At 41.2% G+C, this 24,924-nt stretch overlaps 1 protein-coding gene across 1 annotated transcript in view; it reads right to left on the minus strand.

The window, feature by feature from the left end:
- Positions 1–2,694: 2,694 nt before the first annotated feature.
- The window catches only part of LOC138963809 (uncharacterized), a 69,342-nt gene continuing 47,112 nt past the window's right edge, over positions 2,695–24,924 (minus strand). Inside the window, exons 14-35 of the mRNA XM_070335661.1 lie at positions 24,380–24,483; positions 23,235–23,417; positions 22,743–22,903; positions 20,358–20,448; positions 20,065–20,144; positions 19,677–19,713; positions 19,295–19,392; positions 16,559–16,690; positions 16,037–16,194; positions 15,331–15,466; positions 13,791–13,934; positions 13,223–13,322; positions 12,522–12,595; positions 11,944–12,084; positions 11,425–11,556; positions 10,337–10,485; positions 9,474–9,609; positions 7,511–7,552; positions 6,906–6,962; positions 5,865–5,986; positions 5,198–5,244; positions 2,695–4,246 (exon numbers count right to left, since the gene is read on the minus strand). Coding sequence (XP_070191762.1) covers positions 5,948–5,986; positions 6,906–6,962; positions 7,511–7,552; positions 9,474–9,609; positions 10,337–10,485; positions 11,425–11,556; positions 11,944–12,084; positions 12,522–12,595; positions 13,223–13,322; positions 13,791–13,934; positions 15,331–15,466; positions 16,037–16,194; positions 16,559–16,690; positions 19,295–19,392; positions 19,677–19,713; positions 20,065–20,144; positions 20,358–20,448; positions 22,743–22,903; positions 23,235–23,417; positions 24,380–24,483 — 2,194 coding nt within the window. The 3' untranslated portion in view covers positions 2,695–4,246; positions 5,198–5,244; positions 5,865–5,947. The remainder of the gene's footprint in view (positions 4,247–5,197; positions 5,245–5,864; positions 5,987–6,905; positions 6,963–7,510; positions 7,553–9,473; positions 9,610–10,336; positions 10,486–11,424; positions 11,557–11,943; positions 12,085–12,521; positions 12,596–13,222; positions 13,323–13,790; positions 13,935–15,330; positions 15,467–16,036; positions 16,195–16,558; positions 16,691–19,294; positions 19,393–19,676; positions 19,714–20,064; positions 20,145–20,357; positions 20,449–22,742; positions 22,904–23,234; positions 23,418–24,379; positions 24,484–24,924) is intronic.

Consider the following 24,924-nt stretch of genomic DNA (forward strand, 5'->3'; position numbering starts at 1 on the left):
TGTTCCATATCCCTCCCTCTGATTATTTCTTTTTGTTCACTCTTTTCTTGTAATTTTCAGTATTTCCTAATGTCTTTTCTTTCAAAAAGTCCTTAGTAACGTGCTCAACTAAATTCTGGGATCATTACATTTTCATATATATTTTTTTGTTTTTAAATGTAGGTGTTTTTGTTTTTGAAGTGGGGAAGCAATAAAGAGGTCGTCGATATCAAAACTGATATCGACGGAAATGTCGTCGATATCACTTTTGCACTGAGCTCAGTTTTGCCCAATTGACCAATGGAAATCCTCGTAACATATGAAATAACGTATTAAGAAATATGAATGAAACTGTACAGTAAAAATATCAACAGCTAGACGTAGTATCAAAGCGTTGTTCTGATTGGGAAACTGTTTACTATACTATATCTCTTTAGGAATCATAACATGCAACACAAATGTCATAATAAAATACAAAATACAAGCGGAGCTATATAACAGCCGTGTATTATGCGATGTGGTATAGCTAGGTATGGATCTGCTGCAATGTCTCGGTCTCCTGTCAGAGATAATGGCAGACACTTACAGTGGAATTCATGTTGGATTAGTGTTCTCTATGCTGCCTGGGTGCATCAGTTATCACATCTGTAGTGAGTCAGGTGAGCTGAGTATTACTTGCTTATGATCTCAAATCACAGCCTCGTAGAATCGGTCTTCCCAACCTTGCAGACTGCAATGAATGCTGAGCAAAGGTCTTGAGGTTTCCATGTTCAGCGTTGAGGAGCATTGGCATACACGCTCATCTCTCGGACGCGGTTCTGTACCACTCCGTAACAGTAGCGGTACTGCGTCTGCGGACACAAACAAGTTTTTTTTTTTTATTAAACAAACCTATAAAATGGCAATATAATAGTCCAAATACTAGAATGACACTAATATAACAATTTCATGGGTAACATTTTATATTTGTCAGGTCGGAAAATATCCATCAAAACAGAGGTAAAAAAACAAGACAAGTATCAAGATATTTAAAATGATACTTTCAAAGTCTAATAGGACCGTTACAGCCTAGCAGTAGTAGGAGTAAGACAAGAATCACGCCAGGAAATGGCAAGCAATTCCGCTAACCCCTTTAAAAACACAACGAATGGGAAGCGAAATGGCCGTGGGTTTAGAAACAGACAAACACAGAGAAGGGACCACTGTGGGATAAATGGCAAACATAAAAATATATAGCTATTCTGATGAACACGTGGGGGAATTCGGGGGCTGTGATTGGATGGTCTCTTCCGATCATCAAAGCATAATGCTGCTGAAGTCGGCCATTTTTCTCAATATCCAAAAGCATATTGTCGATAACAAAGACGCATGGTTCCGGTTTCTTACACGTGTATAAAGTACACGCATACCTTGCCAGGTTTGTTTTTGTGACTAGTCGACAGACGATGCCATTTGCTTTGTGTGTGTTTTTGTTGTTGCTTAATGTACATGACATACATTACGTGTAAAATCCAGTTCTTTAACAGGCAACAAACCTTGCACATTTCCAGAAGCTGCAATCTGAAGCGACCTATCTCTGATTCTAGCAGACGATCTCTCCAATGTTTAACACAAAATCAGCAAACTCTCCTGTCACATAGAACGTCCATTGTATTCACGACTTTCCGACCTTGACATTGTAGTTGGGGTCAAGTGGGCGTCGGCATCATTGTCCAATCAGAAATTTTGATGCGCTTCCGCTTCCTGTCCCGCCCAGTCTGCGCAAAAGAAATGGCGCAAAACTGTTTGCGCGGAAAAAGGTGATGAAAAAAAAGAACACAACCTGGTTTGATAACCAAATGATTGCGATCTTGCATTCTAGCATCATTTAATGTGGAACAACGACACATCTGATAAACAAATAGCCAGTTTGTTACCAACATGAGAAACTATAGGGTTTAGAATCGAAGCGGTAAACCCGGACGCTGTTTGTACACGTAAATCCGGAGAAGCTATCGAAGTAGGTGACATGTCGTTTCACTCCGAGTGTGCCAGCACCGGCCCTCTACCCGCCAAACCCCCACTAGGCAGGGAAAGTGGTTCGACCTTGCATGAATGCAGAGCAAGTTCGAGTTTGCTAGCTAAAATTGCTGCTAGTGCTTGCCTTGTCTAGATCTGGAACTTTTTCAATTGGATTTTTTCTCTCTATTATACTGGAATAAGTGGGTGCTTTTCTAGATCTAAGCATCGACCGAATTAGATAATGATGTTCCTTGCATTGCATTCTCCTAAATCTGTTATTCTAACCAGTTTGTTTAAGAATATAATTGTTCGTTTTTTGTTGAAAAGCTTACAAGATTTTTTCTTTTTTAAGTAAGTGGTTTCACACGTACAACATGAGACCCACATGCACTAGACAATGGAAGTTGAGGTCCTCGTTCAATACCACAAATGCCAGTATTATACTTCAGACTCCTTTTGGAGGAATGTGTGGGGTTTGGGTGTTGAACTTGAAGTGGCAGATTGTTTGCACAGGTATGAATGTTCGTACGTGCACGCATGTATGCAGGCATTTGTTTGTCAAGCAGGAACATGCAACATTTTGTTGACCGTATGTGAGTGCGTGTGTAATAAAACCAACGACAAACAATACAAAAAGCTCCAGCTCTGCTTCTTCACCAGTCACAGACGCATTGCGTTGTTCAGCTTTCCAGAAATATATTAACTCAGTCAGAACCGGCTTCATGAATATTTTATTTCAGGAAAAAGTCAATCGAATCTACACAAAAAAAGGTTATTGCGTTGTTCTGTCTTTGAGACTGTACCACGTAATATTGAGCTTCTAGAAGAAACATGTCTGTGGCATAGTTTGACCCAACAGATAGAGAAGTCAACAGAGGTATTCTGCCGTCAGCAGCTTTATTGCTGTTTTGAATTTGATCTTGCATAATTTTATTACATAATTTTGCAACACACAAAGAAATCGTAATTGAATATTTTACGCAAAATTGAATAATTCACAAACATGTTTGTATGAACAAATATTATTTTAAGAAAATATGAGTGTGAGGATGGACGTATTTTGAGTGAAGTAGCAGAAATTCTTTTTAAGTTCTTTAGCTACATGCACACGTTCTGTTAATTACGTTCTTAGCAGGGAGATCCAGATTAATAATACTGCTGTGACAGGTTGTGGTTTCCATACACACTTTGAATACAGGAAAACAAAAACAAAAACACAGTTAAAAAAAATGTGCACATAGGATTAAATCATTAAAGTGTACAGAATAAAAGCAACATATGTACAAAAACAAATCTCGTGGTTCTCTTGTCAAACCCACTGTAGTAAGCACAGAATAGGAGAGAAGATTTTGGAGAAGGTGGCTTTACCTACTGAAGTAAATGATCAAGAGGATTCTAAGCATCCAGTGCTAAAGCTCTCAAATCACAAGACATACACACTTGTTGTGGCTATCCGAACTGTTGATTTAAAAAAAAAACATACCTACAAATTGAAAACATCTATTACAAAATTATGTATATTGTATGGATCTGTCTAACCCTAACCCTAACCCTAATCTGCACAAAAATCTCGTGGTTCTCTTGTCAAGTAGTAGGCACAGAAAAAACCCCAAAAAACCCTGTGTTTTGTCTTGTAAATTATACTTTACTAAATGTGTACAGTATTCTAAGAAAAAAAAGTCTTCCTTTTTATCATATCAATTGCCTCCCTTGAATTTTATTTGTAAAATAATTCTGAGAAAAAAAAGCTTTCTACTTAAAAGCAGTGCAATCAAGAAAATGGGTACAACCTGTGTGTATACCTTTATTCCTTATTCTTTTTATTTAATTGAGGATGTCACTACGCAGTTTTACTGATTTAAAAAAAAATTCGCTTCAAATTATCTCCCTTGAAGAAACACTTCTTTTTACAATTAAATTTTGTTTACACGAAGAGGTAGTTTTAAGGGTATATATACAAAAAAACAATATTGCAACCTTAGATGTATTTACATTTGGACTAATTCCATTAAAAAAAAATTCAAACTATAAATGATAAATCAAAATAAAACAGATTTTGGGGCTGTGCACAAGCTAATAGGATTAAACACGAAAGTCGTACCCAAGAATCGTCAAATACTTTTGCTAACAGCTATACTTAAACATAAGAAAATATGATCTGCATCTCTTGTTATGAAGATGATGGCACTGGTCCACCGAAGTGCATGCCATATATGCTTTACTGTGCGCTCTCCCTCTCAATGGTCTTTCTCTGGCTGACTCGATTCTGAGGAGATAAAAGAAAACACATTCAGTACAAGCTGTAAAAAATAACAACAAAACTAGTATTACTTAAAGTAGCTGCTGGTTTCTGAGTATTTGATTGAAGGCCCAATCCGACTTGTAAGAAGTTTGCCCGACTGTCGCAGATTTGGTCAGGTATGGAGTAAAATCATGCCTCAATTTGGTAACATACAAACTGCAATATTCTAAGGCTGTGAGTGTGAGAATACATCGGTGCCACTTTTTAAAAACTTTCTTTTTGTGTGTGCGCATGTTTTAGTGCCAAAAATGAAGAGGCTCTCTCTGCAAAACTTGTGTGAAGCTTCAGAGCTCTATCAATGGTTTGAAAGAAAAAACATACTTTTCCATTTTTGACGTTCTTGTTCCCTTCCCTGTGAAATTTACTGTCCGTAGGTTACCGGATTTTGTTAATGTCCGTGAAAACCTCAACTATTCATTGCTGAGTGCCTAGTGATAGCTATCCCCCCCCAACGACCTAGCACTGCTGAATCCTGATTCTTCCCATTGTTTGATTCTGTAATGAAATTGTGTAGTTGGTAGTTATGTGAGCTTCTTCTTGGAGGGGTGGGGGTGGGGGGGGTGCTGGTTGGTTGGGTTTTTGGGGGTTATTAAACCATCAGATTAAAAAGTAAGACTTCATTGTAATGTGCAGATATTTGTTCAGGTGCCCACCATTTTCTATGTGAAAACATGTTGCTAACTAACATGAACCCAACCATAAAACGTGATGTAGGTGAGTAGCCCATCTAGAAAAAAGAACCTGTTCTAATTCGGAATTAGAACAGGTTCGTTTTTCTAGATGGGCTACTCACCTACATCACGTTTCATGGTTGGGTTCATGTTAGTTAGCAACATGTTTTCAAATTCTCATCAGGCAATCACGGCTGACACTAAACACAGAACAGGTGGGAGAGACATAATTCAATTTACTCACCTTCCTTGCATTGTGAGACTGGCCATATGAATCTGCTGAAGTAGTTCCTGCACATATTTAATCAAATATTCATCTTAATAACGTGTTAATATCGCTTGTTCTAGCAAATCAGACTTGACAGTTTTCTGATGGCTTGCACAATTTAAGAGCTTGCCTGTCCCCAATCATTACAATAAGAAACAACATCTAGTATGCAAGTATTTTCAGGGTATGAAGGTTTTAATATAATGTCGGTTCTTCTGGGGGCATGGAGAAACACCTTACACAAAGTAGAACATACACAACAAATTTCAAACAATTGAGGTCACACCATAGTTTTACTCACAAACAAACAACAGCAATACAATAAACAGTCTGCAAACGCCTACATGTTGTCTACACTAGGTATAAAGAAACAAAGAAGCACATGAAGACGGGCTTTGTCAAGTAGACCATTATAGCGAATGAGCAACAGCTGATGATCCAGACCACCAAATTGACATGATTTCCCCTTATTCAGTTTGTGATTGTAGTCATATTGACGATGCATGACTTCAATTTTTCAAAGTAAGTCTATTGGTGCGTTTACGGATACATTCATTGTCACAATTACGACATGCTAATGTCTAACCTGGGTAAACTTCAATTCATGACTTTTTTCAAACTGGCATAGAAATTATGAGCATACCAGAATTATTTTCCTGTTAGACTGTCTTCTTCTTTTTCTTCTTCTGCGTTTGATATTCAATTCATGGCTGTCATATCGTCAGGTCAGTGGCTGCCATGAAGTCTGCAGTCTTCAGTGTCGGACTGTCAAATTAGATGATATTGTAAAGAAAGTAAGTAACATCTCATGATATTCTAACTTCAATTACATCACCTGTCTCACAGTCTGCCTCTTTAAAAATTAATGAATAATTTCAGTAACATAATTTTTGGGTAAAAAATAAAAAGGTATGAGAAATAATCCTTACTTTTTTTGTAATAACCCTCACCACCAATTGTTTTATTTCATTTCCATTTTAACAGATTTAGCACCTCTCCGAAAGCCAGAAATACACTTTAAATCCCACGCCCCCCCCCCCCCCCCTACATAAACTAATTAAATAACTAATTAAGGAAAAAAATCCTTACATCATAAAAAGTCAGAACCACCAAAACCACCCCCCCCCACCCCCTCCCACCCATCCAATAAAACCTGAATACAAAAACACTTCAACATAAAAAATGAAAACATTTAATTCCACTTACAAAATATAAAAGTTGTTATGCTTTATTTTCATTATCTGTTTACAAACACATAAATTGCTGTGCAAATCTTTTTAAAAACATCAATGCCTGAGACACCAGTAACCTGTTTATATTGTTGACCTTGTAGCTTTTCAGTTTAAGAGGCTGTTCTGGAATCTGCACTAAAGTCAAACATAACCATGAATACCGTGGGAAAAATATTACATCACCAAGACCGAAAAAATAACACCAACCGACACTCCTCACCCTTATTTCACCCACTATGCCAACCCAAAGACTGGAAAATAATAATCAAATACAGAATGAACAAAAATGCTTGATTTCATTTCTTCAATGATAAGTTGAAAATCTTCATTCTTCATAATAATGTTATTAGCATAATGTGTAATTGCCACAATTTACAGAGTTTAATTTAAAAAAAATGATGCGATAAAAATCAAAGTGAAAACATTTGTTTTTATACTGATACCTTATTTACCTTGTGGCTTGTGTGCCTCAGGTTTAGGAGCGGCTCAAACGTCCTCTGCTCCTCAGTCTGCAAGAAATTAAGCGATGGCCTGAAGGAGAATAGAAAAAGATCCTTTGTCAGCACCCTGTGTATGTGTGTGGGTGGGTGTGTTAGATAAATAGGTGTGGGGGGGGGGAGGTGCAATAGCTACCACGCCTAATGCAGTCTGCAAAACAAGTGCAACACTTCTACAGAGCTTTTATGATACAAACTACAAAGCTTCAAATAAGAAACACATTACAATCAAATGAAAGCTGAGCCTGTCATTGCAAAATAAGGAACAACAATCCAGTGGCATGTAAAATATTGTTCCTTCAGAAAGATGGCTCTGACAGCAGAAACAATTTAACTTGAAGTTTGAGTCCAAAATTATTTCTCTACATTAGTGAACGTACTTGCAGTAATACCCCTCACACATGAACTATTCACAGACTGAATAACAGTGTGTTCCCAATGTTGCTTCCGTGTATCGGTTAGATCCATCTCGGTTAGATCCATCTGCAGAGTACGGATTGTCATCCGTTTAATATCAAAAAGGAAAAACAATCAGAACTTGTCATCAGTGATCAACCTACCTTGCAAGAGTGGGGTGAAACACTCACTTCCTGCCAACATGTCTGCAAAAAAAAGAGGAAACAATACCAATGGAAGCTTAAAATGGTTCTTTTGTTCAATATGTGTACACGTGCTTCATTTCTGGGGTGAAAGTGTAAAATATATTGATGGATTGATAGAACAATATTGCCTCAAGTTCACCGCACCAAAAAATACTTATCAATCAACATTGTCATCACTCGATCAGCTGTTCCATCTCTTTCATAAGTGTGTGTGTGATGGTGTGAGCGTGTGTGTGTTTGTGTACGTGTGTGTGTGTTTGTGAACAAGCGTTGAAAAACGTATGTTTACCTTGCTCTAGATCTACCGACTTTCGTAGGCGGAGACTTCTCTGCCGTGACAGCGGCTTCGTTTCCCTGGCAGAATTCAACATCTTTTACAGATCTGCCGGTGATTTTCATTTCCTCCGCTTCTAGAGTCACTTGATCCACAGATTTAACGAACATTGAATGTTCTTTTAGTTCTTGTGACGGAAGTAAAATCAAGGAATTAAGTGGGCAATCCTGAGCCCTCTGCTGGCTTCATGTCCACAAAGTAAATCGCACAAACTTGCAGGGTTTGGGGGGTAGTTTATTACTTTGAAGAAGAACAGCTAGTCGTCGCTGCCCGTTCAGCATTCTTCGCGCGACTTTTGTTTTGCAGAGGAAGGCATATGCAGTTTTTTTCCTGATGAATGTTGCCAGGGTGCACAAACTGAGAAAGCATTCCCGATTTTCCACAATTTTCTACTTCTTTACAGTCTTTTGCACAACATGATTTATAACTGCCGGTGTACGTCTAATTCATGATGCCAACCAGCTGGGTCAAAAGTTACGTTCGAGAAAATACTCGTTGAACTAAGTTCCAAACGAATGTCAAGGCCAGTTCTTGACTGGTTTTGAACTGAAGTTGGGCTCCAAATGAAAATAAACACTTCCTCCAGCTGCGCGACCCATTGATAACAACAGTTGGAACTGGTAGGAAGATGAACAGGTCTTGCGAACTGGCTACACACTGTTACGGTTCAAGTTTAAGTTCAAAGTAAACACTCAACTGAGGTTGCAGGTAATGGCGGACTTGACTTCCTTCATAACCAAATATCACTCTTCTGACAAAAAAACGCAAATGCTATGTTAAACCGGAAAATACGTAAACCGGAAAAGGAAGCGCATCAAAACCAAAATGGCAGCCCCCATGAAATCCGAAAGGTCACGGAAAAAAGTCGTGAATAGTGCAATGTTGAAATGAAGTTACCGGTCTGAAACATTTAGTCGTTTCTTCTGAGACAATCCTTGTTCTCTTATCATCTACAGATTTACCGCAGTCTTCACCACGCGAATTCCCAACAGAAGTCAGACTTTCGAACATACGATATACGGGTAGGCAAGCATGATACGTCATGACGTCATATGATTCCTAGCATATTGACGTAATGCTAAACATCCGGTTATCTCGAGTTTTCTCCGTAATACATGTCCGTGGGTTTTTCAATGTTCGGTTATTTCCGTGGCTTCATGCGGAAAGGGAACCGTCGTCTGCAATCAACGACATGGACCATTCTGGTACTTGTTGCTGACAAAAACATGATTTTAACACAGAATCTAATGTCAAAATAGCTATATAAACGTTATTGTATTTTCATCGTAGCAATAGGGTCCGATATTTAGACTCGAACAAGTATAATGCGACTCGTCTTCGACTCGTCGGCATTATACTTGTCTCGTCTAAATATCGGGCCCTATTGCTACGCTGAAAACACAATAGCTGGACTGGTAATAAACAGGAAGACATCGTAAATGTATGGAAAGGTTTTGTTGGGGGGAAAAACACACACACACACACACACACACACACACACACACACACACACACACACACACACACACACCACACACACACACACTCTCTCAAACATACACATACACAAGCTAGCTGTCTACTTACAGCAGACGACAGAGCCTTTGGTGTGACGCTCTGCACGTGTCTGACAGTCATGTACACGTCAACCTCACGGTCATACGTCATCCGGTTGATGATGTCACACAGGACACAGAACAGTCCGCTTTTCTCAACTCCATCACTGCACAGCAACGTTCGTTTCAAAATATTTCAGTAAAAAGGCACACTTGTTTGACTGTTTCCTACACCATCAACATTGAAAGCACCCAACAGATTGCGCAATGAAAATGCATGTGCCTATGTCAAAAATCGAGGTTTATCTTTGTCCTGGATTCAGAAATGCACACAAAAAAACAAAATACAAAACAACAACAACAACAACAACAACAACAACAACCAACATAACAATTCAACAGAAGGCAACGTTACGCATGTGTCTGCTATTTTAACACCGCCATGGGCAAACAGCAACAAACAAACAAACTATACCCCCCCCCCTCTTCTCCCAAGTCCTTTTCCCCTCCTAAACAAACAATAACAACAACGACAACGCACGCACGCAACAACAACAACAAAGCACACAACAACAACAACAACAACAACACACGCAACAACAACAACAACAAACAGCATGGGCGAGATAACGGAAGGTACAGTTTCGCATTTGTCTGCTAGTTTAAATAGCATATAACAAATAGACAACCCCCAGCCCCCCTCCCTCCAGTCCTCTTCCCATCTGAAGCAACAACAACGCACGCAACAGCAGCAGCAGCAAAAATAACAACAACAATTACATCAACAACAACAACAACAACGCAACAACAACATCAACAACAACATCAACAACAACTAGTCTCTAGACCTGAAACGATGATAAAACATCAAGTATTAAAAACAAATTGTCCGACCTGCACTGCACCAGCAGGCGGTCGGTGTTGATGTTCTGCAAGGTGACCAGGGTGTCAATCAGATGCAGGATGTCGGAGGTGCTTCCCCCCACCTTCCCTGTCCACCCCTTGTAGTGCAGCAGTTCCACCGCTCGGGCAGTTTTTACTCCCTGGTCAGATAAGGAAATACACATTAGTCAATATTCAATATTAAATGTGCAGTGCAACTTTATTATCTGAATGTGAGCCGCAAAGAAATGTATCTTTTGGCTCGTATACAGAAAACAAGCCAATGGCCGGCAACAGAGTTGCGCCCCATTCGTATTTAAATGCAAAGCAAGTCGTACTTATCACCGGTTTTGTCAATGACGTTTGACAGATAAGAGTGAACAACAAACAACAAACAAAACATTGGTAACTATAGTTATAGTCCCTTACGGGACTGGGTGGCCGAGTGGTAACGCACTTGCGCTCGGAAGCGAGAGGTTGCGAGTTCGACCCTGGGTCAGGGCGTTAGCAATTTTCTTCCCCCTTTCCTAACCTAGGTGTTGGGTTCAAGTGCTAGTCTTTCAGATGAGACGAAAAACCGAGGTCCCTTCGTGTACACTAGATTGGGGTGTGCACGTTAAAGATCCCACGATTGACAAAAGGGTCTTTCCTGGCAAAATTGTATAGGCATAGATAAAAATGTCCACCAAAATACCCGTGTGACTTGGAATAATAGGCCGTGAAAAGTAGGATATGCGCCGAAATGGCTGCGATCTGCTGGCCGATGTGAATGCGTGATGTATTGTGTAAAAAATTCCATCTCATACGGCATAAATAAATCCCTGCGCCTTGAATATGTGCGCGATATAAATTGCATAAAAAAAATTTAAATAAAAATTATTAAAAAAATCCCTGCGCTTAGAACTGTACCCACGGAATACGCGCGATATAAGCCTCATATTGATTGATTGATTGACAAGGAGGGAGGGGTTATTTTCACCCTAACAATTTGCAGAAAATAGTGAACTTTGAAGAAAATGCCAATCGCTTGTTATCATTCAGAGTAAACAGTGTCAAACAGTACGGAGAAGAGAGAGACGGAGACAATGACAAAAACAGACCTTCTTTCCCAAGCTGAGACTGTAGGATGTAACTTTGGATCCTCTGCGTTCTGTCTTGCTATTCAGGGTGACGAAGTAAGGTCCCGCTTTGACCAATTCTCCTTCATCAGTCGGCCAGTACTGACAGTAGGGCTGCACAATAGATAATACCTGCTCACTTCATTATACCAGATAAACTCACAAATAATACCAGGTGGCTCTGAAACGATCCTTTAGCAATATATTGTCTTTGTTAAACGTGTTTTTTGGCACCAACCAACAAATGCTCGTGTTTATAATAGTTGTCTGCTTATCCAAATGGCGACTTTGTGTTTTTTGTGTGTGTTTTTTTGAAAATCACTTAGCCAAATTAAACACAATCTCTCGGTAAAATTCAGATGTAAACCATAGAGATTTTCAGCAACTCTTTGTCGAACTTCAACCAGTAGCTGTACCACATTCTGTTACGTCAGAGACATGAGGAAAACAAACCGGTTATGTACAACCAGACCAGATGATGTGTCAGAAGGCATATCGTACCTTGACTTCCTGTTCCTCGTTGGGGGAGCTAAGGGAGACAATTGCACTGACGTCATTTCCGTAGACAAGTCTCCAGAAGTCGACCAGTGTAGAGGGCAGAGGTAGCTGTGTCATGATGCTTCCCCGATGGTCCCGGAACGTCTGAAGCAAACAATTCTTACTTCGGCCCAGCTGATCTTGGAAAACAACTGACTGTTTTTCGTATTCTAAATTCAAACAATTACGACAAGGTTTCTGCATGTTTTGAGTCAACCGTATAAACTCTGAGTTTAAGTTAGGTTTTCTACAATTAACTGTTACAAGTCGCGACCAACACGTGTTTTCAGATCTTAGAGCATGCTCTAAAACCAAAAACACGAAGCGGAAATACGAAACAATGTTTTCCAAACCGCGCTTTTGGAGATGTCAAACGGCAAACACGCTGTTTTCTATTTGTTTTGCAAAAAAACACTGTTTGTGTGTGTGTGTGTGTGTGTGTGTGTGTGTGTGTGTGTGTGTGTGTGTGTGTGTGTGTGTGTGTGTGTGTGTGTGTGTATGTGTGTGTGTGTGTGTGTGTGTGTCATGGCCTTAACACTCACAGGCATGAAGGCGGCGTTGATGTACTGGTTCCGGCCCGACACGTGCTCGGTTAGGTAGACGAGATGCCCGTCCGCTGCAACACAGGCACAAAGGCATATTAACTGTGAAATATCTGTATTACTACACGTTGTGCTCTTGGCCACTGTGCCTGCTACGTGTACTTACAGAGATGAAGTGACTCTGAGAGAGAGAGAGAGAGAGAGAGAGAGAGAGAGAGAGAGAGAGAGAGAGAGAGAGAGAGAGAGAGAGAGAGAGAGAGAGAGAGAGAGAGAGAGAGAGAGAGAGAGAGAGAGAGAGAGAGAGAGAGGGAGAGAGGGGGGGAGAGAGGGAGAGAGAGGTAGAGAGAGAGAGAGAGAGAGAGAGAGAGAGAGAGAGAGAGAGAGAGAGAGAGAGAGAGAGAGAGAGAGAGACAGAGAAGATGAGACACGATAAAATAATTTACGAGGGTAATGATATAAGAATACATTATTTTTTACAATTAGCCCTCGCCAACGAGAGAGAGAGAGAGAGAGAGAGAGAGAGAGAGAGAGAGAGAGAGAGAGAGAGAGAGAGAGAGAGAGGGGGAAGAGAGACAGAGACAGACAAAGACAGAGAAAGACATACCAACAGAGACAGAAAGACAGAGAAAGACAGACAAACAGACAGACGGAGACGGAGACAGAGAAAGAGACAGACAGAGAGAGGTGTGGGCATGACGAACAGGGCAGGATATCAGGGTTCCTGTTTTTGGCCATGTTTTCCTCCAGGCTGGCCGTGTCGTGGCGGTGTGGCGGTGTCAGAGTCAGCATTTGCTGCAGGGTCTGCCAACAAAGGCATAAACCAGTGCATGTATATTTGTTTTAATAATGTAACATGTCACACGCGTTCATAACTGCAGTTGTGCTAGGAGAGAGAGAGAGAGAGAGAGAGAGAGAGAGAGAGAGAGAGAGAGAGAGAGAGAGAGAGAGAGAGAGAGAGAGAGAGAGAGAGGGTACAGAGATAGAGACAGACAGAGAGAGAGAGACAGACAGACAGACAGACAGACATACAGAGACAGACAGACAGACAGGCAGAAAGAGAGAGAGAGAAAGAAAGAGAGAGAGAGACAGAGAGACAGACAGACAGACAGACAGGCAGAAAGAGAGAGAGAAAGAGAGAGAGAGAGATAGAGAGAGAGACAGACAGGCAGAAAGAGAGAGAGAGAGAGAGAGAGAGAGAGAGAGAGAGAGAGAGAGAGAGGAGCTTATGTAAAAAATAAACAAATACATTTTGATAGCCGTTCAAATTACCTGGAATTCTTTGTCCACACGGGGATGGGGCTTGTCGGAGGGGATGTGTCCAGTGAAGATGACATCAAACTCATCCACCGAAACGTTGGTGCCGTGCGCCGTGTAGGCCTCTAGCAGGGCTTTGTGCAGGAAGAAGTACTGGTCCTGTACACAGAGCGTTATTTTGTTTCGAAAGTATCTCTCTGTATCGTCGCGATATAACCTTCGTGGTTGAAAACGACGTTAAACACCAAATAAAGAAAGAAATAATCTCTCTGTACCTCATCGTCATCATCACTGTGTGTTCTGTATACATCTTGAAGTATCCAGGAGTTGTGTCCCTTGGTTTTCAGCCGCCATTTTGTTGGTCATCAGCACCAGTACGTGCCGCGAAATTCTTTAATATCTTCAGTTAATGTGCCCCTTACATGATGTAAGTAGAGTCATTTAATTTCTGAAAGTTTATTTGAGGTTTCTGTTCCTTAATTTGCTTGTGTAGGTATAATAGAATGTGTGTAGCTTGTTCTATTTGTTTGGTTTCGTCAGCACAACGTGCGCGATGTTTTTGTTCAATTCTATTTTGCGTGCTCCGATTTCTAAATGCTTAGTGGGTCTGACTCACTCGTGTGTGGTTCCGAGGTACGGACTTGTTTGCAAACAGCTTATGTTATTGTTCTGGTTTTTTTCTCCTCAGTTTTTCACCGCGAGACGCATGACGCGAGACGCAATACGTCAGTAAAGGTGACACTATCTCAGTATCTGCGCATAGTTTGTGTTTCGAGTTTTCCGAACGAACGTGGAGGCAGAACACTAGCTGTGTGTTCTCTTTGTATTTTTTACACCCCCGGTATAGGGGTGTGTATAGGATTCGGTCGATGTGTTTGTTTGTTTGTGTGTTTGTGTTCGCATATAGATCTCAAGAATGAACGGACCGATCGTCACCAAACTTGGTGAACAGGTTCTATACATTCCTGAGACAGTCCTTACAAAAATTGGGACCAGTCAAACACACGGTTAGGGAGTTATTGGTGGATTAAGATTCTACAAGGACTTATAGAGGGACATATTAATGGTCAAAGGGAAATAACCTCAGTTGGTGGCAGTGAGAATGGTAAGGACGGGGGTGTTTTTCCCACCTCGGAGGAATTTCTTGTTGTTTTTAGTTTCTTTCCCGCTTTTCTTAATGCAACAGATTATCGTAATGCGTTGTATTATCAAGTTTCCCCTTACAGTTGGGAATATGTCGGTGTCTCTCTGCTGTATGCTTCAGCTTTCATTTTAATGACACAGTCCTTCCAAAGACACAGTCCTTCACTGTATCACAAATGACAAGGCCTTTACATGGGATAAGACCATCCCTCCCCTTAGACACGTACACAGAATCAACATTCTAATTGCTTCCTGTACAGAGTTGGACTTTTTTGACGCATCAGTTTCTTAAAAACTACTTGTGCCTTATCCCACGAAAAGGCCTGACGAGATCTGAGATCGTTTACACTGTGCATTTAAAGTTGTCGTGAACATAAGCTTGCATGGTTTCTAACGTTCACAGATTACTCACAACAGCCTGCACCATCAAGCAGCGTTCCTCGCGCAGGCGTTTAACAAGGTCAAGGACATTGATGTGACCTTCGTTGACTGCCATGTCCACGCCAATCTCAAGGCCGATGTAGGTCCCTGTTCTCCCGACACCGGCACTGTCACAGTCAAAATAAAGATTATTATGGATCACCCACAGTGTCCGTGTCACAATGCCACTGTCACGATTTTTTTGTGAGTTCGAGATTCTTAACAGTTAACACAAGTTTGAAAGAAAAAACTGATTTAGACTACGCTCGCATTTTTTTTCTCTCTTTCAACAATTATTAATGGCAACCTGCGCAAATGACCCTGACTATGTCTGTCATTTTATACTTTTATCCTTGGCAATAATTGTGAGCATAGTATATTGCACAAACCGTTGATTTGCAGACTCGTACTAAACTATTCATGACATAATCAAAAAACAAGAAAGGTAGGTTGTTGGAACGTTTGTTATTGACAAAACAATACATTCACAGATATTTCGACCCAACGTTCTTTTAAGTGAACAGACAAACAAATATTCACACAAAACTTATCTTGATAGAATCAGTTTACGTCCACTCGTCAGGAAGCCGAGCGAATGACATATTCATGACATATCCAAGATGCGATAACAGTTCAGACTGTGAATTATTTTCTTCTGCAAGTAATGTCGTTGTAAGAAAGAACAATCTAAGGCAGACCTGCAGTGAACGAGAACAGGCGGAACAGACTCGCCGTCTGCTGGCTTTGTCCTGTTGTTGACGTAACGCCAGAACGTGACAAGGGAGGTAGTCGTGGGTGCACCGTGATCGGGCCACGACACGTAATGGTACTGGGTGACCTCCCTTGACTCACCGCTCTGAAATTCACACGAGACAAGAATGGTTTTCTGAAATATTTTGAAGAACAACACAATTCACACAACTAAAGCATATACAAATTATAAGCAAATAACGTACTGCGGAAGAATTAATCTGGTTTGCACAAAGAACACGAATGAATCAAACCGCAGAAATGTCACTGAGATGCTTTAATCAAGCCATCCCTATCTGCCAGTATAAATTTAACTTTTACATGAATAAGGCACAAAATCATTCGCAGTTTATATCTAGTATGAAACCCAATTTCCAGTCATTAAATCTGAGTTGACCCGATCAAACGAAAGTAAACTATTAAGACCCGTCAAATTATTCAAACTGGACAATGCTGACGCTCTTGCTTACCCCATCTCTCTGGACGTTGAAGGTCCTGATGTAGAAGTCGTCTCTGCACTGGACGTGAGTGGTGGTCACTGTCACAGGGCCGAAGGTGTCCACACCGTCCTCCTCCTCCGGCCAGTACAGCTCGCACTTGGGCTGACATTAAAATGAGACAACCGGTTAACAGAACAAATCACACACAGTATCACTCTGCTCATATGCTGGCTAACATTGGACAGCCGGTTGTTTTATCAGAACAAATCACACACTGTATCTCTCTGCTCATCTGTGATCTTACTTGGGACAGTCGGTTAACAAAACAAAACACACACTGTATCTCTCTGCACATATGCTGGTTAACGATTGACAACCGGTTAATTTAACAGAACAAATCACTCACTGTATCACTCTGCTCATCTGTTGGCTAACATGGCACAGTCGGTTAACAGAACAAATCACACATTGTGTCAATCTGCTTTCTTTCTTTATTTGGTGTTTAACGTCGTTTTCAACCACGAAGGTTATATCGCGACGAGGGAAAGGGGGGAGATGGGATTGGGGAAAGGGGGGAGATGGGATAGAGCCACTTGTTAAGTGTTTCTTGTTCACAACAGCACTAATCAAACAAGAGGCGAAGCCTTCAAGGCTCCCGTAAGAAATCGACAAACAGTAACACAAACTCACTCCGTCACACATACACGCACACAGTAAGCATAGACTCAGTGCAGGAGTGGGAGACGCTAGATCTAGATCTGTCTGTCTGTAGCCTACTTACGGGGACACGACTGCCACTGAGATCGACACTGCCCTTTCGACAGCGCTTCCTCGCGCAGACACTGAAAACACGCTGTGCAGATCAACCTGTAGGAAATCTCCTTTGGTATCTTCTTTATCTATTTTTTCTGGAGCCGCTACGAAACCGAACAATGTGAAATCGTCTTCCCCGAATCGGCGAATGCAGCTCGGTTAGAACCATAGATGTGTATTGACACTTTATCTACATACGTGCCGACGAAATGTTGATCATTGCTTCAATACTTTGAAGCTGTTGCTTGGATAATAACCCGATAAAATTAGTATTTCGGTGTTCAGCCAGTCTTTCTTACAAACAGACACACACATACACACACCCACACACGCGCATGCATGCACGCACACACACACAGGCTCACACACACACACACAGTGACTCACACAGATCTCATACATACAAAACTCATACACACATAGACAGACGGACACACACACCTTTACAAACAAACACACATACACACATAAACATACACACATAAACATGCACACACACACACACACACATACACACACACTCTCTCTCTCAGTCTCTCTTTCTTACACACACACACACACACACACACACACGCACGCACGCACGCACACACACACACACACACACACACACACACACACACACGAGTACACATACACAAACAGTAACAATAACACATGTGCACAAAATGAACACACACACACACCGCGCGAGAGAGAAAGACTACAGGGAGGCATGACGTCATGATGCATTAATTGACGTCAAACACTTTTGACCGTGACGTAATCTTCTTATGCGAGTCTTGGATAACCACACACACATAGACTCGGAAATGTTAAAGTTTCTATCACACACACACGCACGCACGCACGCACGCACGCACGCACGCACGTACGCACGCACAGACAGACAAAAGTTAGCATCGCATAGGCTACACTTACGTGAGCCAAAAATTGCTCCAGGGGCTTGCAACGTAGTACAATATATGACCTTACTGGGAGAATGCAAGTTTCCAGTACAAAGGACTAAACATTTCTTACATACTGCTTGACTAAAATCTTTACAAACATTGACTATATTCTATACAAGAACCACTAAACAAGGGTAAAAGGAGAAACATAATCCGTTAGTCGCCTCTTACGACATGCGGGGTGCAGAGAAATAAGGATGTGGAAAAGAAGACTTTTGGTAAGTGAAATAAAGGTGATGGATCCAGTCAGGTAGAAATAAGACAACAAGAAAAGAATTGGAAATCTGCAGGGAATAGTAGGGAGAGTTTTCTTGGAAGGAAATATAGGTGAAAGGACTGGTAAGGCAGAAATAAGACAAAAGAAGAGAAGTAAAGGGGTGGGGTAGCTCTGTGGAAACACTCCCGCCGCGTGAAGGCGACCCCATGGGAGCTGTCAATCTGCTCATATGCTTGCTAACATATTGGAGAACCGTTAATTTAACAGAACAATTCACAACAGTACCACACAGCTCAGCTGTGGGCTAACATAGGACAGGGCATCAAACGGAATCTGACGCACAAATGTGATTTATTAGACATTGTCTCACACACAATGTAATCTGACCAGTTCAAAACATTTCATTTGGTCTGAAAAGAACAAAAAGGTACCAGACAAACAGATTTGAGCAGACAAGTTTGACTCCTTTTTTCCAAGCAGGCACACACAGCCTCACATATTCGGCTGCACGAATGTAGTGGCTCAAAATCCAGTTTTTGTCTACGAGAAACATTTTTTGTGGAGAGCGTTTGGTTCATATATCGACCCCTGACAAAGGGGACAACATGGGTACAGGGTTAGTGCCTTCTGTGGTCAATACCGTTTTCAACAATATACTGTCTTATATACATCATGCAAATTAATACATTCATGATTAAAAAGGACATTTTGTATACAAAAAAAGGAAAACATGTAAACACAACAGAAACTGACAAAATAAATAAATTAAGATAAAACAAAACTTACTTTTCCTTTTTCCTGAATATTGGTGAGAATGACAACGTGTGTTATCTGCTCCTGCCAGATCATGCGCCAGAGGTCGCCCACAGTGTTGTCCCTTGGCCCTGTGACATGGGAGCAAGAACAACACAGTTTGTATTGTCTGTGCAAGAGTATGTTGTGAATCAGTAACATTAACAAAATGTGCCTCTTGGGTTAATGCCTAGGGTCAAGTGTGGGTGTTTGAGTGTGAGTGTGTGTGTGTGTATGTTTGAGTGTGTGTGTGTGTGTGTGTGTGTGTGTGTGTGTGTGTGTGTGTGTGTGTGTGTGTGTGTGTGTGTGTGTGTGTGTGTGTGTGTGTGTGTGTGTGTGTGTGAACGTATATGAAAGTATGAACGAGTGTTTTTACCTTGAGCAGCGATGAATTGTTTGTCCAACTTGTAACCCTGCAGTGACAAATTGTGTGATTAACTGATTAGACTGTCACAAGTAATACACACACAAATTCATCAGCAACAACAACACACACACACACACACACACACACACACACACACACACACACACACACACACACACACACAACGTAAATAAGAAGAAAAAAAAGAAAGACAAAAATCTTTTTCTTCGAATTAACTTCAATGTCTTCACAACATTATCTTAACTAGCATTCATATAAAACGACATTGAGTTAACATCGAGTGTTAGAGTGATTAGCGATTGTTGAGGTATTAATTAAAACGATTGATACAAAGAAATGATTAAACATATAAGTAAAAGAAAGTAGCATGTCCCACCGAAACATAGCTCGCGTTAACAAAATCAGTGGCCGTTCCTACGGAGTATCCATCGCGCAGGACGACTAGGTTGCGGTCATCTGAAAGAATATGTTTGGAATGTAAGATTAGTCCATTTGCATTTCTCATTGACAACGTTTGGCTTTATTTCTTTCTAAAATTGTTAGGTATAAATGGTATTTTTGTAAGTATCGGTCATTGTTAGAAAGCAACATGCTGACTGTTCGAAAGACTCACTAAGGATGTTCTCTGACGCATTTTTACATTTCAGCAGCAGTTTATAAAATGCTTACAGGGCAGGATGGCAGCGAATCGGTTCTTCTTGAAGTTCTTTGTCAGCAGGGCGACCTCCTGGGGTACACCTTCAGGCATGCTCTCGAGTGTCTGAAATAGACACAGACAGGCGTAGACACATCACGATACACATAAACACACACTCACACATGAAGAAAACACGCAGCCACAGACACACAGAGACACACACAGACACAGACAGATAAATACACACGGGGGGTAAAATATCAAGGGTCTGCCAAACCCAGCAAATGCAGTAGGCAGCCCAGAGTTCCCTAAGTACCTCTCCCAATTATAGTACTTTTCGGCAATATTTACAGTTTCAAATTGCTAGGATAGCTTCTTTGTGATTTTATAGAGGTGTTCTGGGGAAACTGAAAGGTAGCCTCGTCAGGGGACAACTATTCAAACCCATATCCTCATCACTTTGTTTCTCGATTGAGAATAATCATTTATAGATGACTATTTTTCATTTCCCTTGTTTGGGTGTATTTGTGTGTACTGTCCTCTCAGTGATTGAGGCTTATGTAAGGCTTGGTGATTGTGTAGTACATCGTGCCTTTAACGGTCTTTGTTCCGTATTGTTGCCGTTCAAACTTGGGTTGAAGTCGGTGGCCCCTTTCAAAAAGGGTACACACCGGTTCTTCTTGATTGCGAGTGTTATCGATTGTTTTGCTGTGGTTAAGCTCGTTCTGCATTTGAACGTCTCCTGTAGTCTTTCCAGAATGGGGTTTACCCTTTCTTTGGCTGGTTTCTGGTTCAGTTGAAGGGTTTGGTTAGGAGCGTCCGCGTTCGCGGGTAGTAGACTGATTTCGAGGATGCTGTCATGTTCTCTCATGCTGTTCGATTCCAGCTGTTTAAATAGGCAGTTTCGTCAGAGTTGAGGTGTGGTTCATTGGTACGTGTAGATGCAAGACAGTGTGTGTCAATCAGCGTTCCGCCAATGGTTGGGTGTGCCTCTTTGATGCGTGTAGTGGGGCCTTTCGGTTGGGTGGGCGGAGTTTGCCGTGGGGGTGATTTTTGGGCGCGAAGTTCTGCCCTCCCTCCCCCCTCCTTCGCGTTGTGGCTGTGTGGCCGTGTTGTGTGTTGAATCCTTCGTTTTACCAATACTGTTGGTCAATGTAGCGTTATTGGATTGTTTTTATTTTTTCCCGGCCACTGTTGGTATTCCGTATGTTTTTTTCCCGTGGCTTTATTTATTCTTTCCGTGTTTTTTTGTGTTTGTTGTTGTGTTATGAATAAACACTGGGGTTCCTGGCGTTGTGTTGTTTTCTGTACCTGGTTTAGGCAAGGCAGGTGTTGCTTGTTGTTTGGTTTGTTACGAGGTTTTTACAAGAAGTTCTTTCAGGTTCCTGTGTCTGGCATAGGCCACAAGGGGAGGTTTAGGGAACAATCTGGCACATTTCGTGTCTTGTAGAATCAGTTTCCAGTGTTTTAGGAGTTTCTTTTTAAGGTGTCTCAGTCTGGGGTTGTATGTTGAGACCATGAGAAGTGGTGGAGCTGTGTTTTTGGTGGGATGGTCGGTTTTTTGTTTCAGAAGTGTGTTTCTTGGTATGTTCAAGACTTCTTGTTTGATCAGGTCTAATTCACCTGGTATGTATTCTCTTTCAGGGAGTTTTGATAGGAATAGATTAGTTTCCTTGTTTTGTGTGGATATGTTGTTGTTGGTTCGAATGTATCTGATCATTTCACCTTTAACCAGTCCTTTAAAGACGCTGGGTGGGTGGGCAGATTCACGATGGAGATACTGGAATGTTTCAGTAGATTTTCTGTGTGTTTTCAGGTCCAGTATTTTGTTGGACAGGAATCTGTTGCCTTTGTAGATGGTGGTGTCGAGGAATGTCGCCTCTGAGTCAGAGATGTTGTATGTGAATTTGAGTAGAGGGTGGTGGGCGTTGGCTATCTCAAACAAATGGTGAATTTGGTTTTTGTCAGCGTTGAAGAACATGATGCCGTCATCTCTGTAGCGTCCGTGCCAAAGAATCGTGTCATTATAGGCATATTTGTCGAGGATTTCATTCATGAGTTGAAACATGCGTATATCGCATATTTCCGGGGATGCCGTCATTCCCATGGCGGCTCCAATGCACTGGAGACAGGTAGACACACACACACACACATACACTGTCGCCGAATTTACAGGGATAACATTCGTACAGCAAACTGTGTTTATAACTTTGCGCTAATCTAGTAGCACTTTAAACTGAATAAATCCATATCAGATCTCTCAGATCTCACGTTCTTTTGGTCGAAAATCTTATATAAACAAAAGTTCCGGAATCAGCAACGTCGCAAAACATGATCAACATGGTTACAAACATATTTTTGCGAGCTTTGCTAATCATTGCCAGCTAAGTTTATGTACACACTAGTTTATCACTTACAGAAAATTCCTCCTTCAGTTTTCCCGAGGCCAGGGCGTCCACCAGGTATTTCTGCACGGCGTCTAGCTTGGGTTGTGACGCCTTGAAGCTGGCGTACACGTCTTCGTCGTTGTTGTAATACACGTTATCGCCCTCAGTCGCCTCGTCGTAGTCAGCTGGGTCTAAAACAAACAAACACAAATTAAACGAGCATACAGAGTATACAAATAACTGAGATAAAGCAATAAAAACCAAAGCACGAAGCAAACTGGTCGTACGAGACAAATACTTGTTACACACCCCCCCCCCCCCCCCACCCACACACACACACCACACACACACACACACACAATCATACCATTGACAGAGAGACCATACTGTACATACAGGGTTGAGAGTTCCAAAGCAGAAAAAGAGTTGTGGAGAGTCTGGAGGAGGCTAAGTAAAGGCTTTACGAAACAGGTATGTTTTGAGTTGTGTTTTGAAGGAGGAAAGGCTACTGGAATCACTGACCTTGTGTTGGGGCAGAGGCTGGGGCTGCTTGCGGTGTTGGTGTAGACTGCTGGTGTGCCGCAACATCTGCGGTGTTGTAGTAAATGTGACCTGAGTCTTCTTGGTTAACTACCCCACTTGGTTTCTTGGCCACCATCGGTTTTACGGCTGCGCTGGGTTTGCTGGGTTTGGGAGCCTCGGAATCTGTTGGACATTTTTTTGTTTGTCGTGAACATACCTCAGCCAATTCAATGTACAATGCTAACAACCATGTACTTTACTTATGTGTACTTATCGTGAATATAGAGAATACTACATTGCTTGCTGTGTCCTACCAGACTTACACGAGATCTTTTTTAAAATATTAAACTGCGAGCGAAAGCGAGCTGTTCACTATTTGAAAAAGCAACGAGTGTACATCTGGTACGACACAGCAAGCCATGTAGTATTCTGTTTATCCTACATACTGTACTTTTACGTGTATTTTACTGAAAATTTCCTGTAGTCGAGGCAGCTAAATTGAAGACACTTGTTTTGGAACCTCGATCTTTTCTAAAGCCTCGTGCAATCTATTAGGTCAAAGCAAAGAAACGTCACTCTGAAAGTGTGGCGTGACGTGTTAGTTCTAAAAATTCATCGAAGGTAATTAGCGAGCGCAATTTTTGTTTCTATAATGACGTTTGTCTCGGTGACTTTGGCATCATAAGCAGTGGAAAAACAGGTCCCTGCCAGACTTGCTTGACATGACCTCATTTACATGATATACACACGTGTGATTTGAACGATTATTATCTCACGGGTGTATCTCTCACGTATGTAGGATAAATCCCAATATGCAGTGTCTTGCACTGGGGTTGCAGTGAGCCATTGCAATGAAATGATGAAGAAACAATTGTGTGAACTTTGGGAAGTTCACAGCAACATGTCACGAGTTTTTATGCTATCTTTCTTCATTTTTTCCAAACTAGCATCCATTAAAAGAAAGGTTTCAGACATAAGACAGAATCGTCAAATGTGCAAATTTGGCAGAAGAATCTGCACGCAAAAAGTTGTATGAGTACAGTTCACTACTATAATCTCAGTTTCTTACCAGGAATAAATACAACACAACAAATCATGTAGTTAACAACAATCCACACACACAAACTAGACCAGGGAAAGATTACCTGCGACAGGATCAAAGGACAGTGTTGTCTCTCTGCTGCCGTTAGCAGTTTCCGACGAACTTTCTGTGTATGCTGACCTGGCCTTCGGTTTTTGTTTTCTTCGCCTGTAATCGCAGTATGTTTTGTGAATGATAAATAAAACGTTACATTAGATAATCAAAGAACGAGTCAAAGGGTTGATATTCAAACAGTGAAAATATGTAAATACAATCGACGCAAACACAGAAAGGAGACATAGAAGTAGAAGTAGAGAAAACTAAATCGTTACACACACCAATACAGTATCTACATATTACAAAATACAAGTATAGATACATTCCGCACGAAGGAGTGCTTTTTGCCCAAACATATCTGCAATACTATGAAATAAGTTTTAACAAAAAGGGCGTGCTGTTCTGATGGTAGGTATTCTATTCGCTTTAAGGTGAAAGATTGATTTGTCATCTTAGTTAAGCATATTTGTCCGCAAATACACACATTTCTGTTCTGGACAACCCTACATTTTGCAGAGTTGTTTTATCGGGTGTCAAACTACGTCACCAAAA

Source organism: Littorina saxatilis, linkage group LG4 (assembly GCF_037325665.1).
Source record: "Littorina saxatilis isolate snail1 linkage group LG4, US_GU_Lsax_2.0, whole genome shotgun sequence".
Lineage (NCBI taxonomy): Eukaryota > Metazoa > Mollusca > Gastropoda > Littorinimorpha > Littorinidae > Littorina > Littorina saxatilis.